This window comes from Myotis daubentonii, chromosome 5 (genome assembly GCF_963259705.1).
Source record: "Myotis daubentonii chromosome 5, mMyoDau2.1, whole genome shotgun sequence".
Taxonomy (NCBI): domain Eukaryota; kingdom Metazoa; phylum Chordata; class Mammalia; order Chiroptera; family Vespertilionidae; genus Myotis; species Myotis daubentonii.
In genome coordinates this window covers 78,310,325-78,328,775 of record NC_081844.1, presented here as the reverse complement: position 1 = coordinate 78,328,775, position 18,451 = coordinate 78,310,325, and the positions used below count along the sequence as shown (strand labels likewise).

Sequence of the window (18,451 nt, the reverse complement as noted above, 5' to 3'; positions counted from 1 at the left end):
GGCACTCTCCCCGGCCCCAGGCCCTGGCCGCCAGCCCCGTGGACCCCCGCCTGCGCCCCGAGGGAGGCCTGGACCCCTAGCCTGCCGGACTGCGCACTGCCCCCTCCCCGTTAGTCCGGGCTAGCGCCCCGCTTCCCCTCCCCTCTTCCCGCCTCCCCAGCCCTGTCCCCGCCTTCCCCGCAGGCGACGGGCGGCGGTGGCGGGAGGAGCGGGCCGGCCGCCGCAGCCCGGACCGTGCGCGCTGGGATGTAGCGAACAAGCGGGGGCGAAACTGCGCGGAGCTGGAGACGCAGCTGGAGCCCGGCCTCGGCCACAGTCGAAACCTAAGCCCCAGCCGGTGTGGCGGTGAGAGCGCGCGTAGCCGACGGGCCGCATAGCGCAGCCCGGGTCGGGTAAGAGTCGCTGGGCGAGGGGCACGGGTCTCCGTGGTGTTGGGGCGCAAGGGAGGGTGGCCGGTTTCTGCGCTGTTTGCTCAGGGCGTTCGTGGGGTGCTGCCAGTGGCGAGGGACTGAGTGCGTTGAGCGGAAGGCCGGGCGCCATCGAGGCAGCGCGAGGAGCCCCTTTCTGCGCCCTTTCTGTGCTGCCTCGCCCAGTTGGTGGGCCTGCCCCCGCCTCGGTCCCGGGCACCCCGAGGAGGCAGCAGATTCGAAGGCACGGGCCCCAGCCCTGCGACGGGCAGAGCCTGAACGCGCCCCTCGTGGTGCGCGGCCTCCGGGACCTCGGCGAGAAAGGGCGGCGAGGGGCCGCCCGCCGCTCCCGCTGCTCCCGGCGATGGGGGCGCGGCACTAACCGGCGCGCGGGCCCTCGGCACTCCAGGGGACTTCGGCCTTAGCTTCGCGTCAAGAGGGTATTTTTCCTAAACGAAACCGCTTCGTTCGTACGCTTGTTCGTTGGCACAGCAATGCCACAGAAAAGCCACGGCCGTGGCCCGGCCCGCAGCCCCGGCGCAGCGCCGAGGACCCTACGTCCCGCGCAGCGCTGAGCGCACCCCTGCCCCGCGGCCGCCTCCCTGGCGCGGGCCGGACTCTTCCTTACCCTAAGAGAAACCCCAAATGCTCATCGCAAACCCCAATAAAGACATCCCCCCGGCTTCCTCGGGTGTCGTTGTTGGCGCGGGGCTCCCGACCGCACCGCGCTTCTCTAGACCCGGGTCTGGAGCTCTGGAACCGACCGGCCTCCTGAATCTGAGCGGATTCAGCGGCGGGAAAGCGAGAGCGCCGAGGTCGGCATCGCAGAAATCGCAACCCCAGGCCGAAATCCTGGCTCCGAGGTTTTCCTATTTAGAGATTCCCTTAATTCAAAAATATTTAAATTCACTTTCCTAAGAAACTTGGGCTGGTGTTCTCTTGGCACCCCAGTGGTCTGCCAGCCACCAGGGCGAGGAAAGCAACCCCAGGCTGCTGTCCACTTGGTGGAGGATAGGGTCTCCCAGTAATGGCAAAAGCTACCGGCAGCAGCGTGGGCACAGCCAGCGAGGACTTGCTGGTCTCCTGCCCTTGCTTCGGACTGCTTTGGGATCCTGATCGCTACTGGGAAAGGGAAAAGAAGTGGACTGGGACATGGCGACCAGGCTGCCTGGACTCCAGGACATAAAGGCAGCATTTGCTGACCTTCGAGCCAGGCTCAGAGTGCCCTCCTCTCAGCAAATTGGCTGCTGGGGAGAGGAGACTGTGATACTGCAAAAGCCGGCCCCAGTTGTGTGACCAGCCACTGCCACTTTCCTAGCCTTCTCTTCCGCTCAGCTCAGCCGTTCTTAGGAATCAGACAGCGAGCAGTGCACTGGCGTGAGCAGGGGGATCCATGGGCTCTTACCAGCTGCTGCCAGAGAGTTCTGAGTTCCATGGTCCCATCAGCCACCCCACCTAGCCATCCTGCCTGAATACACCCAGCTCTCCCCACCAGGGCAGGCTGGGGAGCCCGACTGACAAGACGCTTCAGGCTGTGGTCGGTCCTCTGAAGCCTAAAGAATCCAGTGAGATTGTTCCCATTGCCTACCCGAGTACCTCTTTTCCCCTCACCCAGTAATTACTTGCATTCAAAGAAATAAAAGCTTTTATTGGGGAGGGGGTCTTAGACCAGGCGGAAGGCAGTAGGTGGTCCCGGCTGCACTCCCCAAACTGGGTTTTCTAGTTTGAACTTCTCCACGGCCTAAGAGGCTTAGGGCTGGAATGTCCCAGAGAGTCATGGATGGCCCTGGGGGCAAGCCATGGCACATTCCTTCCCTTTTCCTAAAATCTCTTGATTCTTATTTGAAGATTAGGGCAGGGTACCCCCATAAGTAGGTGGAAGGAGGCCCTCCATGAGGACCCTCCAACCACCCTTCCCAAGTAAAATTACTAAACCATTGTGGGGTGCATAGTCTGTTTCAGGTGAGCCCAGCCTCAGGCAGCGTCCTTAGAGAGACTACTTCAAGCCCCACAGCAGCCCAGGCTGCTCTCTGCTCAGCCCAGCCAGGACTCTAAGCCCCTGAAAGTCTCAAAATCATTGCTAGCTCTGTGTGGCCTGGAGGGAGGAAGAAGAGGGCACATGGTTCCTACTCCACTAAGCCCCCTTCCTTTTCTCATGTCCCATTGTCAAGTGGGCTGAAGGCTGAAGCAGCAGCAGGCGTTGCTGTGCCCCACGTCAGACATGGGAACTGAGGTACAGTGCAGGTCAGACCTTGTCCAAGGTACACAGCAAAGCCGGGGACACTGGACCACTACACCTCCTCCTGAAAGAGAGCTGCCTGCTGTCCTGTGTCCGCCTGTGAGATACGGTGGGAGTGCAAGAAGCCCCTGCCCTGCCTGGGATAGTGGCCAGCAGAGGGTGTGGCTGGAGAAAAAGAGAGCGAGCGCCCAGGTCCCTTCTCCAGTCAACACCCAGGATCCGGCCAGGGGCCCCTCCTTATTCAGCACTGCCTGGGTCCAGCGGAATAGATTCTCCAGGGCAGCCCCCAATAGTCTCAGCCCCTCTCTGGGGCTCAGAGCCCTGAAGATATGAACATCACCCACAATAGTCTGAGGGCCTTTCCATCCACAAAGCAGGCATTAATATTTCCAAATATAGGGAGTATTGTGACTGCCCAGAGCTCTGCCAGAGGCTTGGGTCCAGAGGGGCACCATAACTACAGGTGAACAATAGCTACATTAAATCCATCAGACTCAAAAGTTAAAGCTGCAAAGTCACAACACAGTTCGTATCCATGGAAGGCCTGACTCTTCAGATCCTCTGGGAAGTGGGAGGGCTGTGACCCTCAGCCCTGGATAACTATTGGCAGACCATCCATTCCATGTTCCCACCCAGATAGGCACTGTGCTTCACACCTTGGCCTGACACTGGGCATGCTTAGGACACACCTCCTTTCCCCTACCCGTCAGATTTTGTGCCAAACATCAGCAGCGTTCTGGGAATCAGAGGCCTGGCTGTGTGTACACATATGTGACTGTACTCAGCACTCCTGTGTGTGGATGCAGCGAGTATGTGTGTCTGTGTGTACACAGCACACCTGTGTTGGCATGCAGTACATATGTGTACATGCATGCTTCCATGCCCTGTCTGTACCCAGGCACACAGGGTGGCACGTTGTCCTGTCAGGGTAAAAGCAACTACAAGGTGGTAGGTGAAGGGGCACTCCTGGCAGGCTACAGCATCTGGATACCTCCTTGAAAGGAGATTCAGCCAAGAACTGTGATAAAAGATGGGGCTGATGGCAAATGCTGAGCAACCATACCTCACCATGTCTCCCTCCTAGGCCGCCGCCCCCCCCCCCCCGCCCCCGACACACACACACACACACACACACACCAAGACTGTTTTCATCCTGGGAGTCTCAACTTAGAGAAACAACCCTTTGGAAGAAAAGGGCAGGAATATCTGAGACTCCCCAACGCCACTCCTGGATGCATCTGGCTTCAGCCTCAGGCCCTGCCCCCTATGTTGAGGGGCACCCAGTGAGAGTGGGACAGGCCCTAAAGAACTGTGCCTTCTACCCCGGGCCCAGAGCTGCGGGCCTTGGGGTGAGGCTGAGGGAGTGAGAGGCAGGCCTGGTTCCACACTACACCTGCCCCTGCAATCCTCACCAAGGAGCTCAGCCTGGGGCAACTCTGATGGGGAGCCAGAGTGAGGGCTCAAGGCAGTGCCTGCAGAGCATCCCAGACACAGACAACCTCCACGTTCAGTCCCCAGCAGAGGAGGAGGCGAGGATGCACTAGGCCCTGGGGGAAGCATTGGGCCTGGAAAGTAGGGCAGTGTTTCTCCCCCAGGCCACTGTCCAGCCCAGCACTGCTCCTCGGCAGGTAAGGAGCAGAGGGCAGTCTGGGGTCCAGCTTCGTCCAGAAAAACAGGTCAGGGCCCCACCCTATCCCCCCAGCTGTCACCTATTTACTCAAGACTCTGAGGTCTCCAGACCAGTTAACAATTGTTGAGCAAAATCCTTCAACAAACTTCACTGAGGTAGGAGGACTCAAGGAGGGGGTCGTCCTAGGGATGGGGAGGGGAATGTCGTTGCCTGTGCCCAGGAGAGAAGCGCCGCTGCAGGCTTCCTGGGCTGCAGGCCCAGCGTTGGGAAACTGCCGTCACCTGGCCTGCCAGGCTGTGCCTGCAGCTCTGGGAATCCCAAGGGGAGGCCCCAGGCGGCTACAAACCTGCCCTGAAGGGGGCACAGGCCCACCCCGTGGCTGCCAAGGCCCTCCCCGCCAAGTGGATTTGGTCAGATGGTTAAAGGTGCAAAACAGGGGGAGAGAGCCCTATAGAAGAGGCCATGGGGCCCAGCGGGGCTCTTGGGGTCTCCTGCTGCACTCGCCAGCGGACTGGAGCCAACAGAAACGTTTCGTCTGATTAGGAGCCATCAGTTCTATCCCAATCCCGGAAAATTGACTGCGGTGCAGAGGCGGGGGCCTAAGAAGCAGCCTTGGGGGAGAGGGTCCAAGCTAATTAGGAGGCAGCATCCGGGGGCCCATTAGAGCACAGGCTGCTGTCACTCAGTCGGGCGCAGGTCCCGGGAGAAGAGGCCGAGGAAGGAGGGGTGGGCGGCCCTCGAAGAGGACGCTGCTGGGAGCTGACGGACCGGCCCTGGGCTCTGCCCCTGCCTGGCTGGCTCGGTGCGCTCCTGCTCGGTGAACATTCACTCATCCCGAGCTGTTCTCGCCCAGGGGCTGGGGACCTCTGGGCCCAGACAGCAGTTGATTCTGAGCGAAACAAGTCATTTGGGGATCGCAGTGGGCACAAGCCGCGCCGGACTTGCAGGCCAGACGCGTTTCTTTTGTGCGGCCCAGGGAGAACTCGGTGTGTCACCGGGGAAGGAGGGAGAGGCCCGGTGAGGCCGCGGGGGGTGGGGGGAGGGGCGGGAGGCGGCGGGAAGGTGCCTGGGAGGAGGAGGGCGCGGGCGAGGCCGGGAGGGAGGGCGGCAGAGAGGGCGCGCCGGCAGCGCGGGCGGCTCGGGGCTGGATTCCGCCCGCGCTCCCTGGCTCCCTCGCTCGCTCGCTCCCTCCTCCCCAGCCCCCTCCCACCCGGGCCCACCCCACCCACCACCCCTGGCGCAGGGACTGCTGGAACCTGGCGGTGCGCACTGTCGCTTTAAGACAGATTCTGCCGGCGCCGTCCGGAGCCTTAGAAACCGGCCCGGGATCGGGAGCCCTAGCCGGGGCCGGGCGGGCGGCTGAGGCCCGAGCGGCGGGAGCGGAGCGCGAAGCCGGGCGCCCGGTCGCGAGAAACCGCTGCTGCTGCCGCCCGCCTGGCCCCGCAGCCCCAGGCGGTCCATGGGGCAGGCGCGGCAACCTTGCGGGCGCGGGCAGCCCCGGGGGGCGGCCGCTTAGGCACTGCGCTCTTGTCCCCGCAGGTCGCAGCCAGGGCGGCCGGGCGCACCCTGCCCCGGCCCCCGGAGCGCCCGCCACGGTCCCCGCCTCCATGGACGCCTTCAAGGGGGGCATGAGCCTGGAGCGGCTGCCGGAGGGGCTCCGGCCGCCGCAGCCACCGCCGCACGACATGGGGCCCGCCTTCCACTTAGCCCGCGCCGCGGACCCCCGGGAGCCGCTCGAGAACTCCGCCAGCGAGTCGTCCGACACGGAGCTGCCAGGTAAGCTCGGCTCCCCGCGGGGCGCACGCGGAGCCTGCCTCGCGCACAGAGCCCGGAGCAGGGCCTGGCCTCCGCGCCTCGCGTCGGGACCGGTCCTTTTCCCCATTCTCCATTTGACCGTGAACGCGGAAATTTACACGCTTTAGGGAGCGGACATTTAATGCTCTCCGGGGGCATCTCCACGAGGTCCCCACGCGCCCTGAGGCCGGCAGATGCACGAACCTACCATCGGAGGGGCGGACAGCCCCTCTTGATGAGGAGCGAATAGAACGGGGAAAAGTTAGGTTTTCGCAACTGGGTGCCATGGGGCCGCTCAACCAAATGAAAGGAGCAGATCGAGAAGGTGGTGAGTGAGAGAAAAGTATCCAGAGAGACAGAGAAGGGGACAGACACACCGACAGTGGGTGACAGATTGAGGAGATACCAAAGAGAAGGGGGGGGCAATAAAAGTCAGAAAAGCAAACTGGGGTCGAGGTGGAGACAACCTCAAGGAAAGGAAAACAGACGGAGGACAGCGAGGGAGAGCGGTCCAAGGGATGCGGCCCGACTCCAGGCAAGACCCCCTCAACTTGGGATCCCGGCCCCACGCGCGCCACGGGAGCCGGAGCCGCTTGGCCGCCGGGCCAGGGCTTGACTCTGATCGGGCCACGTCTCCCTCCGCGCTGCCGGACTCTCCCAACTCATGCCTTTCTTCCCGGGCCCAGGCGGGCCGTGCGGGCCGTGCGAGCCGTGGCGCGGCCGGCGGACCCCGTCCAGCCCGACCTCCCGGGTCCGCGATCAGCTCCCACACTCGCCATCCGAACACGGCGTTATTGGCGAGCTCCCCACTCCCCGGCCAGGGGGGTCCTCTTATGCGTTCATTTTTTAATCCACCGCCGAGTGTTTCTCTACGTGTTTTTAATCTCTATTTATTTCTGTTTCGCATCCCTAAGTGACTTTCTAAGAGGTTCTGTTTGCTTGGTTAAAAAAAAAAAAGTCAACGCTGGACTGTACTTTTGTTTTCAAAAGTTTTAAGCATGGCCTTTGCTTGGTTTTTATTTTTAAAACCCAGAGAAATATGTCGTTATAGGTTGCTTTTTTAAAACCAAATCTGTGAGCATAAAATTAAATTTTAACTGTATTTTTCGATACAGAAAGAAGTACTACAGTAGGTATATGTCTCTGGAATTTAGAATACCTACATGCAACATTATTCTTTGGGAGATTTTTAAAAGTCGATCCAAAATGGCGCGTTTCTCGGGTAGTTTTTCAAAATCCATTTACAGGAGTGTTGCTTGGGGAATTTAAGTTATCTGACTATAGTGTTGTATTTCCCTGGGATTTAAAAATTACCTCAGAAGGACATTACCGAGCGGGGGTTAAAAAGCTATCTACAACAGCACATTGATTTGTAAACCCCAGAGGAGTAAGTGCCTGTGCCTCCTGGAGTTTGTACACGCACGGCACTGCATTCAGTTAGGGGTGTGTTTGTGGCTTCTTACTTTACATCTGCTCTGTGTTCCTACCTGACTATTTTTAAGAGTTTCTGACCCTTTCTATGCTTGTAGGCTTAGAGCTGTGAACTTTTTTAGGCTTCTGTGTTTTGCTTCTAAGTTCTTTTTTTATGTTTCAGTGTTTCTATGACTGCGTGTGTTTTGTAGCTACAAGGGAGAGAGGCTAGAGCTCCAGGTCACCTAGACAGTCTGTCAGTCTGGGCTGCGGCTGGGCCTCCGCACGTGAGGCCTGGAGCTGAGGCCGAGAACAAGACTGTGTCTGCCTGCCCCGAGGGGCTCCCAGGCAGCCCTGGGGGAGAAGAAAGTGGAGGGCTGCAGGCCCTACCACCTAGTTCATGCTCCACTGACCAGCTAGCTTCAGGCTAGAAAAATTGGATCCTAGCTCAGAAAAGCAGAGACCTCCCTTAAATTTAGACTGACTCTTAAAAGTCAATTGCCGCTGACATTAGCAGCTGGGCTCGAGCCTAAAGCAAGCGAGGAGAGCAGGCCCTGCCCTGCCAGGAGCCTAGGCCCGCGGCTCGGCTCCTCTACTCCAGGCACCCAGACCAGAGGTGACTACCGACGACCAGGCAGGACGGGCTCCCCCCAAATGGGGACGATATCAGGGTCCCTGGCGGGAGGGAGGGCCGCCAGCGCCGATGGCGGGCTCTTCGGTGGAGCCGGGACGGGTACAAAAGGGCAATAAGCCCAAGGTGACGGGGCGTCCCGTCCTGCCTGCTTCAGAGAAGGAGCGCGGCGGGGAGCCCAAGGGGCCTGAGGACAGCGGTGCTGGCGGCGCGGGCTGCGGAGGCGCGGAGGACCCCGCCAAGAAAAAGAAGCAGCGGCGGCAACGCACGCACTTCACAAGCCAGCAGCTGCAAGAGCTGGAGGCCACGTTCCAGAGGAACCGCTACCCCGACATGAGCATGCGGGAGGAGATCGCCGTGTGGACCAACCTCACGGAGCCGCGCGTGAGGGTGAGTCGGGGCGCACGCAGGCGGCCGGCGGCGGGGACTCTGCCGCAGCCCTCGGAAGCTTAGACTCTCGCCCAGACTTTCACTTTCCCACCACTCGGACCTGCTCCCTCTCTCCACCGTAGCAGATTCCACCCTAAGCCCAGTCTGCCCAGTGGCCGCCAAGCCCTTTGGCCGCTAGCACCCTCGGCGGTTGGTCCTTCAATCCCTCTGACCGGCATCCTACCTGACCCTCGGGCTCTACTGCAGCCCCGTCCAAAGACCTGTGGCCCCAGGAAGCGTTCTCCGCCCCGGAGGGCCCAGGGCCCACTCAGATGGGACCACCAGAGACAGCACAGAGGGTTCCCCGCCGCTGGGGACCTCAGAGTGGCCGGCGCCTCCCCCCGGAAAACGAAAGGGAAAGGCGGGTCACCCCTTCCTGGAAGCCTGCGAGAGGCCCGAAGGGTGCCTAAGCTCCGGGTCTCAAAAATGTCTGGGATGGTGGTCCCATTCTTACCGGCTTCTCCAAAATCTCTGGAATTCTCCACCTGACTCCTCCCAGCTATTCAACCAGTCAGTAGCTGGGCCCTTTCCCTAATTCCCTTTCCTGTAGGGCTGGGGTCAGGGGGGTTGGGCGGGGGAGGGGGGGAGGCAGCTCTGGTGGATGAGTGACCACCAGGTCGAGTCCCTTTGGAGATATAAGATTTCTGACCAAGACCAGACTGCACCCTACTTCTCCTCACCGTTTTGTTCCCAGTAAAAGCAAGGCTTTCCTGCCAGCACAGCAAGAGAACCATTTCTTCTTTGGTGCACAAATATTTAATCATATTGGGAGCACGTCCCTAGCCAGACCAAAGTCCCACCTGGACTCCTGCTAGAACCCCAGCTCCCACTCCTCCCTCGCCAGGACGTCAGCCCGTGGGACAGGAGTGAAGACAGCACTCAGTAATCCTGAGCTCACTAATCCTGCCCAGGGTTTATGGTGGGCTGTGGGGTGGAATCAGGCCATGTCAGTGCGGGAGCCTGGAGAAGGCTGAGAGACAGGGCTAGCAAGTAGCTGGGGAAACTCAGCTCAGGGCTGCAGGACGGCTGGGGAGGGCAGAGGGAAGATAGGTGAGGATCTGCAAGGACCAGGAGTGGGGGAAGAAGAGGAGGTTCTTACTAAATTCTGTGAGAGAAAGTGGAGAGGAGGTTAGAGAAACTAGTATGGAGTGAAAGGAAATTAAACATTTGCAGAGAAACGTATCTGGCAAACTTAGGCGGCAGAGAAGAAATTAAATATTTAAGGGAGAAGCAAGAGAATCAAGTATTTGAGAAAATAATCAACTATTAAGAGAAACAGTGAAGGTCTGATATTTGGAAAGAAGGAAAAAATAAATATTTGGAGGAATCAAAATGGGGGACAACAAAGAAAATGGACTATTTGAAAGAGAAGAAAGTGGTTCAGATAGTGTGGACCAAACGAAAATAAACATTTGGGACAGAAATGAGAATATCAAATATTGCCCAAAAAGATGGAAACAAACTGAGGAATGAAAAACAGAGTGAAGAATGGGGGGAGGAGGAATATTCTAAGTTTCAGGGGGAAAAATACTTTTTGTATTCAAGGGAGAAGAAAAACGACAGGCTATCTAGGAGACAGATAGGGACCCGTTTGGGGAAGAAAGCAGAAGATAGCCTGGTTGAGAAAGGAAGAAAAAAAGGAATATTTGTTAAAACAGAAGATCCGTATATTAGGAGAAAACGGATTTAATTTGGGAAAGAGGATAAAGATGAGAAAAAGGAAAAGACTAGTTTTTCCTGGGGACAGGAAAGCAACCATTATGGAGAAAAGGCAGAAAATATCGAAGAAAAGCGATATTGGGGAGAAAGAGGCGAAGCGAGGGCTAGGAAGGAGGGGGTGGTCCCGCCCTCGGCCGCCCTGACCCTGTCCTGCCCCCTTCCCCCAGGTCTGGTTCAAGAATCGGCGAGCCAAGTGGCGGAAGCGCGAGCGTAACCAGCAGCTGGACCTGTGCAAGGGCGGCTACGTGCCGCAGTTCAGCGGCTTGGTGCAGCCCTACGAGGACGTGTATGCTGCCGGCTACTCCTACAACAACTGGGCTGCCAAGAGCCTGGCGCCGGCGCCGCTCTCCACCAAGAGCTTCACCTTCTTCAACTCCATGAGCCCGCTGTCGTCGCAGTCCATGTTCTCGGCACCCAGCTCCATCTCCTCCATGACCATGCCGTCGAGCATGGGCCCGGGCGCCGTGCCCGGCATGCCCAACTCGGGTCTCAACAACATCAACAACCTCACCGGCTCCTCGCTTAACTCGGCCATGTCCCCGGGCGCCTGCCCTTACGGCACACCCGCCTCGCCCTACAGCGTCTACCGGGACACGTGCAACTCGAGCCTAGCCAGCCTGCGGCTCAAGTCCAAGCAGCACTCGTCGTTCGGCTACGGTGGCCTGCAGGGCCCGGCCTCCGGCCTCAACGCCTGCCAGTACAACAGCTGACCGCCCGGCCGGCCACGAGGGCCGCGCGGTGCGGGGGCGGAGGACGCACGCGGGGCCTCGCTCTGTGCGCCCGCCGTGTGCCCGCGCGGCCCCTCCTCCCCCGCCCCCCTCCGGGTTGGTTTTGTGTTTGCTTTTCCGGACCCCACTCTGCCCTCCAAAACCAGACAAAACAAAAAGACGTCGGAGCGAAGTGCCGCGAAAAAACGGATGAGTTGCAATTTCCCTCGGGATGGCGCGGGTGGCCCGTGTGCGCTTTCTCGGGCCTCGGCGGGCGGCCAGGCCCGGCGGCGGCACCGAGAGGACGCCCTCGTTGCCCGTGTTCCCGCCGCGCTGACCCGGACTGCGCTGCCGCGCCAGTGAACTGGACGCGCGGGAGCCTGGCCTCGGCCCCTACGAACCAAGAGGCCCCCTCCGAGCTGGGCCCGGCCGAGCGAACCTTAGCTCGATCCGGATCCGAGTTGGAGCGGGCGTTGGGCCGGGGATGACGGTGTCTAGCCCGGGACCAGGGACTCGCTGAGGAGCCGCACGCGGCCCCGGCGCGCCCCCAGGAGCCCTCGCCAGCCTGGCGCCCCGGAAAACTATTTAAAGGCTACGGAGCCGCAGATGCGGCGAGAGGATGGGGTGGGCTCGTCTCTGAGCACCCCACTTCCCCGCAGGCCCAGGTCCTCTGCTCCGCTCCGGGCTAGGAGGTGGCCCCCTGGTCCCGGCGCAGAGCTGCGGTGCAAGAAGAGTGGAGCCGAGCTGGGGAGCTCCGGGCATGGCCACGGCCTCTCGCCGCGCCCACTTTGCACACCCGCTCCCCGGCCCGCGCCCCTGTTTACAGCGTCCCTGTGTATGTCGGACTGACTGTATAGAATTATAAATCTGTCTATATCGACTTGTCCATGTACGTCTATTAAAACCATAGTACGAGCGTGCTAACCACTGCGGAGCCCTGACTGCTTCATTCGGCTGAGGAGGGAGGTGGGTAGAAAGGGAACTTCGCCACCAAGGGCCCTGAGGGTAGGAGGGAAGCGCAGAGGCAGACCCCGCCAGGGCCCATTCCCCCACTTGCCCACCACCATTCCCGAGCTTTCTGCCGGCTCCCGTGAGGGCGCTGCCCGGCATTCTCGGCTCCCAATCTCTGCTTCGGGCGCTCACCGTCTGAGCTGCTCAGCCTAGACGTTGCATGCGTGGGCCGCCCTAACCCGGCCTCCTCCCAGCCCCCCTCAACACCCCGGCGCCAGACTGCAGGCTCTCAGGGTTTGCGCGATCCTTGTCTGCCCAGGGCGTTGGGATGGGACCGCTGAGCGCCTCTTTAGGACTAAGGCTGCCTTTTCTCCTGTGGGCCCGGTATCCCCACCTTGGAGCCCTGCCCTAGCCATTCCAGGAGGGTGCTGGATCTACCAGGGTCTAGCCAGGGCTCCCCCCACTTTTCTCCCCGCCCCCCAATCCCACCCAGGGGCATGTGGCTTGCCGGGGAAAGCGTCCATCACACAGAGCTTACTTCTCACTTCCCTTCCATCCCAACTTGTTGGAAGCTCCCGGCTGCCTCCACCTTTCCCCACTTTTGGAAACTGCTGAACAAGACCAGCCTGTAAACTGCCTGTGAAGTTCTGCTTTCCTTAAGTGAGTCGCTTCTAATGGCGATACAAAATGTTTGTAGCTGCAGCCGGGAGGAAGGAAGAGCTGGTAATTCTGCTTTAGAATCACCTTGAGACAGATTGGCACTGCCCTGGAGCTGGACCCAGGCAAGCCCTAGCTGGGAATGGGGCACATCCATGGGCTTAGTCATGAGCTAATAACTGGAGAGCCCTGTGCACACATTCTCAAACCAGGTCAACACTGTGTTGTCCCTATTATACAGATGATGGAATGGAGGCTCCACCACATGATGTAATTGGGCCAAGGTCACATAGAGACAATAGTCTTTAGATTCCAAAGCCAGGCATCTTTGCACTGGTCTTCTCACCTTCAGATGAGGTGTGAGGAAGGGTCCTTCCTAGAAGATGGCCCAGCCTGATGCTGTAGGATTTGGAGTGTGGGGTTCTAAAAGGGACAGGGCCAGATACACAGACTGAAGGAGGGAGATGGGGGGAGGGAAGGCTGGGGCAGGGGGTGGAGCCAGACCACCCCTCCCCCAACGGCTCCAGTCCAGAGCTCTGACCCCTCACTGGCTGGAAACATAAACACAATCACATCTGGACTCAGCGTGCCTTCCCCAGCCTCACACATCTGCCAAGGCCAAGGGACCCTGGTTACAGTTGAAGACAGAAGGCAAAGGAGACCTAGAAGGAGGTGTGACTGGAGGGAAGTGGGAAGCAGGAAACCTTCTGGAAGTCAGGCCCAGCTCCAGGTAAGAGAGGGGCCAAAGAGGGGCTCTGGTGGAGACTCAGAGTGTCTGTGGGGCCACAAGGCAAACAACCGCTGATGGCTGGAAGGGTAGAAGCAGCCACAATAACCCCACCATTCGTCAAGGACATGGCCAACATGGTGAGTATAAGACCCAGCCTTAGGCTCCACCAGCTATCCTGACCTAGCTGTTATGTGGCTGGTACAGCAGATAGTATCCAGCCCTTTCTAGCTGCACCAGCTGCAAGATCATCTCTGGAGGAGGGGTTGAGGTATATATAGCGCTCTGAAAACCAGATCCTCTGAGAAAAGGCGGAAAGTCCTGCTGCTCTGGCTGAAGAAGACCAGGGAGGGGGTGTCATTCATTCAGCCAACATTTACTATGTTTCTGCCCTTGGTGCTAACAGTTGAGCAGTGGAAAACAGACACAGTCCCTGCTCTCAGGGACAAGTAAACAAACGTGTATAATTACAAACTGGCCTGAGTGCTTTTGAAGAAGAAATGCTATAAGAAAAAATGAGTCCTGCTTTAAACAGGGCGATCAGGGAAGGCTGTTCTAGGGAGGAAGTTCCGTCTTCAGTAGCAAATGCTATCATTTACTGAGCCCATTTGGGGCCCAGGGTCCTGTGCTAAGTGTACACTCCTCATCGATGAGCCCCTATACCTGCACAACAATCCTATAAAGAAGGGTTTTCATTATCCCCTTTCCCTGATGAGGCCCCAAGGCTTAAACAAGTCAGGTCACTGGCCCAAGTTAACACAGCCGGAAGTAATGAAGTGGATTCAAACCTGGGCAATGCCCATTCTCTGCACTGGGCTGCCCCATGCCAAGCACATGGGCAACAGGGGCTGGGGCGGGGCGGGGGGGTTATGACCTTGAAGAGATCACAATTTCAGCTGGCAACACGAGACTAACTCCTGGAAATAGAAGAGCAGATTTGTTTTCACCTGTTCCTGACAAAGTGACCCCCAAAGTGCTGCTGCAGGTTTAGGGGGGACAGGAATTAGGGCAAGAGGCTGGTACCCAGCACTATCTGCAGGCACTGTGGGACACCAGAGGAAAATGGGATTAGCCACTGTGTGCAACCTCCAAGAGCCTGGCCATTGAAGGAGAGGTACTGAGTTACCTCCCCTAGATTTATGGCCCCGGCATCCAAGTGGAAGTCACAGCTAGAAGATCTGCCGTGGAGGGGGCATTGCCCAGGGAGTCCAGGCCCTGGAGGGGGCTCTGTGATGCCCTTCAGCTCCCCCTGAGATAGGCAGCAGGGCCTCAGTCATCTAAAGGGCCAGTCTGGGAAATGAGAATCAGGGTGGTTTCATGGCCCTTGACCTCCCCATTTCCTGGGCCAGTCACTTGGCTCTGCTATCCCCAGGAACCTCTTAAGAGCAAGGGTTTGAGTTCTGGATCCACCTCTGAGTTGCCTTGGGCAAGAGACTTAATTAAGGTCTCTGAGCCTCTGTTTCCTCTTCCATAAAAGGGAATAACAACAGTCACTTCACACAGTTGTTTAAAGGATTAAAGAGATAATGCACATAGTGTTAATTGGGGTGCTGGTATTGTAAGTGCTCAATAAGTGGTTATTATTGATGGCGGTATTGTTGTTATTAAATATTATTTGGGGTCCAACTTTTCTGGGAGTCATGAATGTGAGTCATAATTGACAGTCCTGCTGACTTCCCCACCCCACCTTCCTTCCATCCCACTCCTGGAACCATCCTAGACTTGGACTCAGTAACCCAGCCTGGGAGACCCAGAGGAGTGGGGCCCAGTCCCTGCTGTGCGCTGGGTCTGGGGACAGGCAGGTCAGCAGTCAGTACTCTGTAAGGGCTCCCTGCAACGCGGGAGGAAGATGCTGGAACACTTCTCTTTGTGTTAATCATTTCATCAACAGCTAACATCAGGCCTTTACCAAGCGAGCCCCAAGCCTCATACAAGCACTTTATAAGAATTACAGCCTTTCCTCCTCACAGGAGGGAGGGGATTATTCCTCTTACGCTGGGAAAAAGGGAGGCCCAGAGAGCACAGCTAATTTGGAGAGTCTTTCTTCCTCCGTGCTGCCTAGGAGGTGGCAGCCATCTCTTACTCAGTGCCCTTGTGAAACCCAAGATCATCAAAGCAAAACCACAGTGAGACACACTGAATAGCCTCAGGCCCTTGTGAAGCCCAAGATCGTCAAAAAGAGGACCAAGAAGTTCATCCGGCACCAGTCATACCGACAAGTCAATTAACCCTAGCTGGTGGAAACCCAGAGGCATGGACCACCGTGCACAGAAGATTCAAGGGCCAGATCTTGATGCCCAGCGTTGGTTATGGGAGCAACAAGAACACACAGCGCACGCTGCCCCGTGGCTTTCAGAAGTTCCTACCCCACAGCATCCAGGAGCTTGAAGTGCTGCTGATGTGGAACAAATCTCACTGTGCTGAGACTGCTCACAGCATCTCCTCAAAGAACCGCAAAGCCACTGTGGAGAGCAGCCCAGCTGGCCATCAGTCACCAACCCCAATGCCAGGCTGCGCAGTGAAGAAAATGAGTACACGGATTGTGTGCACATTGTGTTCGTGTTAATAAAGCCATAAAATCCTGCCACCTGGAAAAATAAAGTAAATAAAAAATGTGGGAGTCAGAACCTGACCATGCTCCCATCCACTGTACTACCCACCCTCCTGAAGAGAATCATATTAGTACTGGGTGGTGGGACTGGGGGAGGGGGGATGAACAATTATAATTCATGTCAAGAGGTTGGGCACAGCTGGGCTCTGGGAGAGAGAACAAAAAGGCAACAGGCCTTGAGACTTACCTTCACGGAGCTCACTCCACTGGCTGTGAGAGAGCAGCAGGGGGCATGGGTGACAACAGGGACTGAGGAAGTCCTGAGGGGTGGGGAGCAGAATGGGAGGGGAGCATGAAGGGCCCCCATCTCATTCGCTGTGACAAGCTTCTCATTTCCTAGATGGGTACTTCCCGTCTGCCTCCCTTTGGAAGCCCCCACAGGCTTCCTCCCGCCCTTGCCAGCCTGCCTCTTGCCCCTCTCACCAGGGGAACCCCATGTTTCACAAACCTGTGTTGACTTTGCAGGGCCCTGGACCGGTCTCCCAGTTGGCTGGTGTTGTCCAGAGCAGGTGTTGCCCACTATCAAGTGGCTGCAGGGCACCCAGCACAGTCGCCAGAGCCCAGCCAGGTTGGAGGGGCAGCGATCCTGTGAATGAGGACGCTGCAGAGGAGCAGGTCAGGGCTCAGGAAGCTGCACTTGGAGTGGGGTGGGCCCAGGGCAGACGGCCGCAGGGAGGAGGAAGCTGCTCGGGCTGTCCCAGTCAAGTGGCCGCACGTCTCACTCTGCACCATCCCCTGTTGTGCACTGTACCTGTTTAATTTCTCTTATGAGCCTCATTTTATAGATGAGGAAGCTAAGGCTCAGGAACGTCAAGCAACCTGTCCAAAGGCAGCTTTAGGGACTCGGATCAAGCCCATTTGCCCGCAGAGCCTATGGCAGGGCACTGGCAGTGGGGCAGGGTTGCAGCAGTCACAAAGAGCCAGGATGTAGAGTCAGTTGCAGACAGCAACACTTGGAGAAGTACCTGCACACAGTTGGTGCTCAATAAGTATTTGCTGGCCCGGTTGGTGTTGCTCAGTTGAGCATCAACCTATAACCCAGGAACTCATGGTTCGATTCCTGGCCAGGGCACATGCCCGGGGTTGCAGGCTTGATCCCCCAGTGTGGGGTGTGCAGGAGGTAGCAGATCACTGATTCTTTCTCATCATTGATGTTTGTCTCTCTCTCCCTCTCCCTTCCTCTCTGAAATCAATAAAAATATATTTAATACATAAATAAGTATTTGCTGAATAAAGTATTAAGGGGCTGTCTCTCCTTACCCCTCACTCCACAAAATCTATCTTGGCTCTCTCTCTTTCCATTCCTTTCTCTCCTCTCACTTGCTTTTTTCCTTCCTCCACTCACTCACTCCTCCCTCTCAGCACAGCCAGCTCTTGGCACTGCCTTTGAAAGTGTATCTGGCCCTGGCCTGGTGGCTCCGTTGCTTGGAGCATACCCTGTGCACCCAAAGGGTTTGGGGTTTGATTCCCAGTCAAGGCACATACCTAGATTGCAGGTTCAGTCCCTGGTCAGGGTGTGTACCGAGGCAGGCGATTTCTCTCTCTCTTCTCTCTCTCTCTCCTCCTCCCCCTTCCTCTCTATAAAATCAAAAAACATATCCTTAGGTAGGGATTTTTTTTTTAAAGTTCACTAGTATCTTAACAAGAAAAAAACAAATAACCCAATTCAAAAATGGGCAAATGACTTGAATACACACTTCTCCAAAGATGATACACAAATAGCCAATAAAAACATGAAAAGATGTTCAACATCACTAATCATTAGGAAAATGCAAAGCAAAACCACAGTGAGATACATTACATACCATTAGGATGACTGTTACCAAAACAAACAAACAAAACACAACACAAAAAAGTCCCAGAAAATAACTAGTGTTGGCAAGGACATGGAAAAACTGGGACCTTTGGGCATTGCTGGTAGGAAGTAAAATGGTGTAGCTGCTGTGGGAAACAGTATGGCAATTCCTAAAAAATTAAACAGAATTACTACGTGACCCAGAAATCCACTTCTGGATATAGACCCAAAGGAAACAAAAGCAGGGGCTCAAACAAATACTTGTACACCCACGTTCATAGCAGCATGATTCATAATAGCCAAAAGGTAGGAGCAACCCAAGTGTCCAACAGATGAATAAACAAAATGTGTAGATACAATGGAATACTATTTAGCCTTAAAATGGGAGGAAATTCTAGTACATGCTACAGCATGGATGAGCCTTGAAAACATCATAATAAGTGAAATAAGCCTGTCACAAAAGGCCAACTATTGCGATTCACTTATATAAGGGACCTAGAGTGGGAAAATTCAAACAGACAGAAACAGGACTGTGGGAGTCGGGGGTGGGGCTGTTGTTTAATGTGTCTAGACTTCTCAACCTTCCTAATGCCACGACCCTTTAACACAGTTCCTCAGGTTGTGGTGACCCCCAACCATAAAATTATTTTCGTTGCTACTTCATAACTGTAATTTTGCTACTGTTATGAATCGTAATGTAAATATCTGATATGCAGGATGTATTTTCAGGGGTCGCGACCCACA

General features: G+C 56.9%; 1 protein-coding gene across 1 annotated transcript; it reads left to right on the top strand.

The window, feature by feature from the left end:
- Window positions 1-208: 208 nt before the first annotated feature.
- On the top strand, window positions 209-11,893 carry PITX1 (paired like homeodomain 1). Its single transcript, XM_059698422.1, has 4 exons — window positions 209-392; window positions 5,816-6,052; window positions 8,269-8,501; window positions 10,427-11,893. The coding sequence occupies exons 2-4, from the start codon at window positions 5,884-5,886 to the stop codon at window positions 10,967-10,969; spliced, it is 945 nt and encodes a 314-aa protein (XP_059554405.1). The 5' UTR covers window positions 209-392; window positions 5,816-5,883; the 3' UTR covers window positions 10,970-11,893.
- Window positions 11,894-18,451: the final 6,558 nt, after the last annotated feature.

Excerpts from the sequence above, each read along its gene's own strand:
- PITX1 (XM_059698422.1), top strand. The coding sequence starts at position 5,884 with ATGGACGCCTTCAAGGGGGGCATGAGCCTGGAGCGGCTGCCGGAGGGG. Across the intron at positions 6,053-8,268 it reads GTCCGACACGGAGCTGCCAG|AGAAGGAGCGCGGCGGGGAG; the intron begins GTAAGCTCGGCT and ends TGCCTGCTTCAG. Across the intron at positions 8,502-10,426 it reads TCACGGAGCCGCGCGTGAGG|GTCTGGTTCAAGAATCGGCG; the intron begins GTGAGTCGGGGC and ends CCCTTCCCCCAG.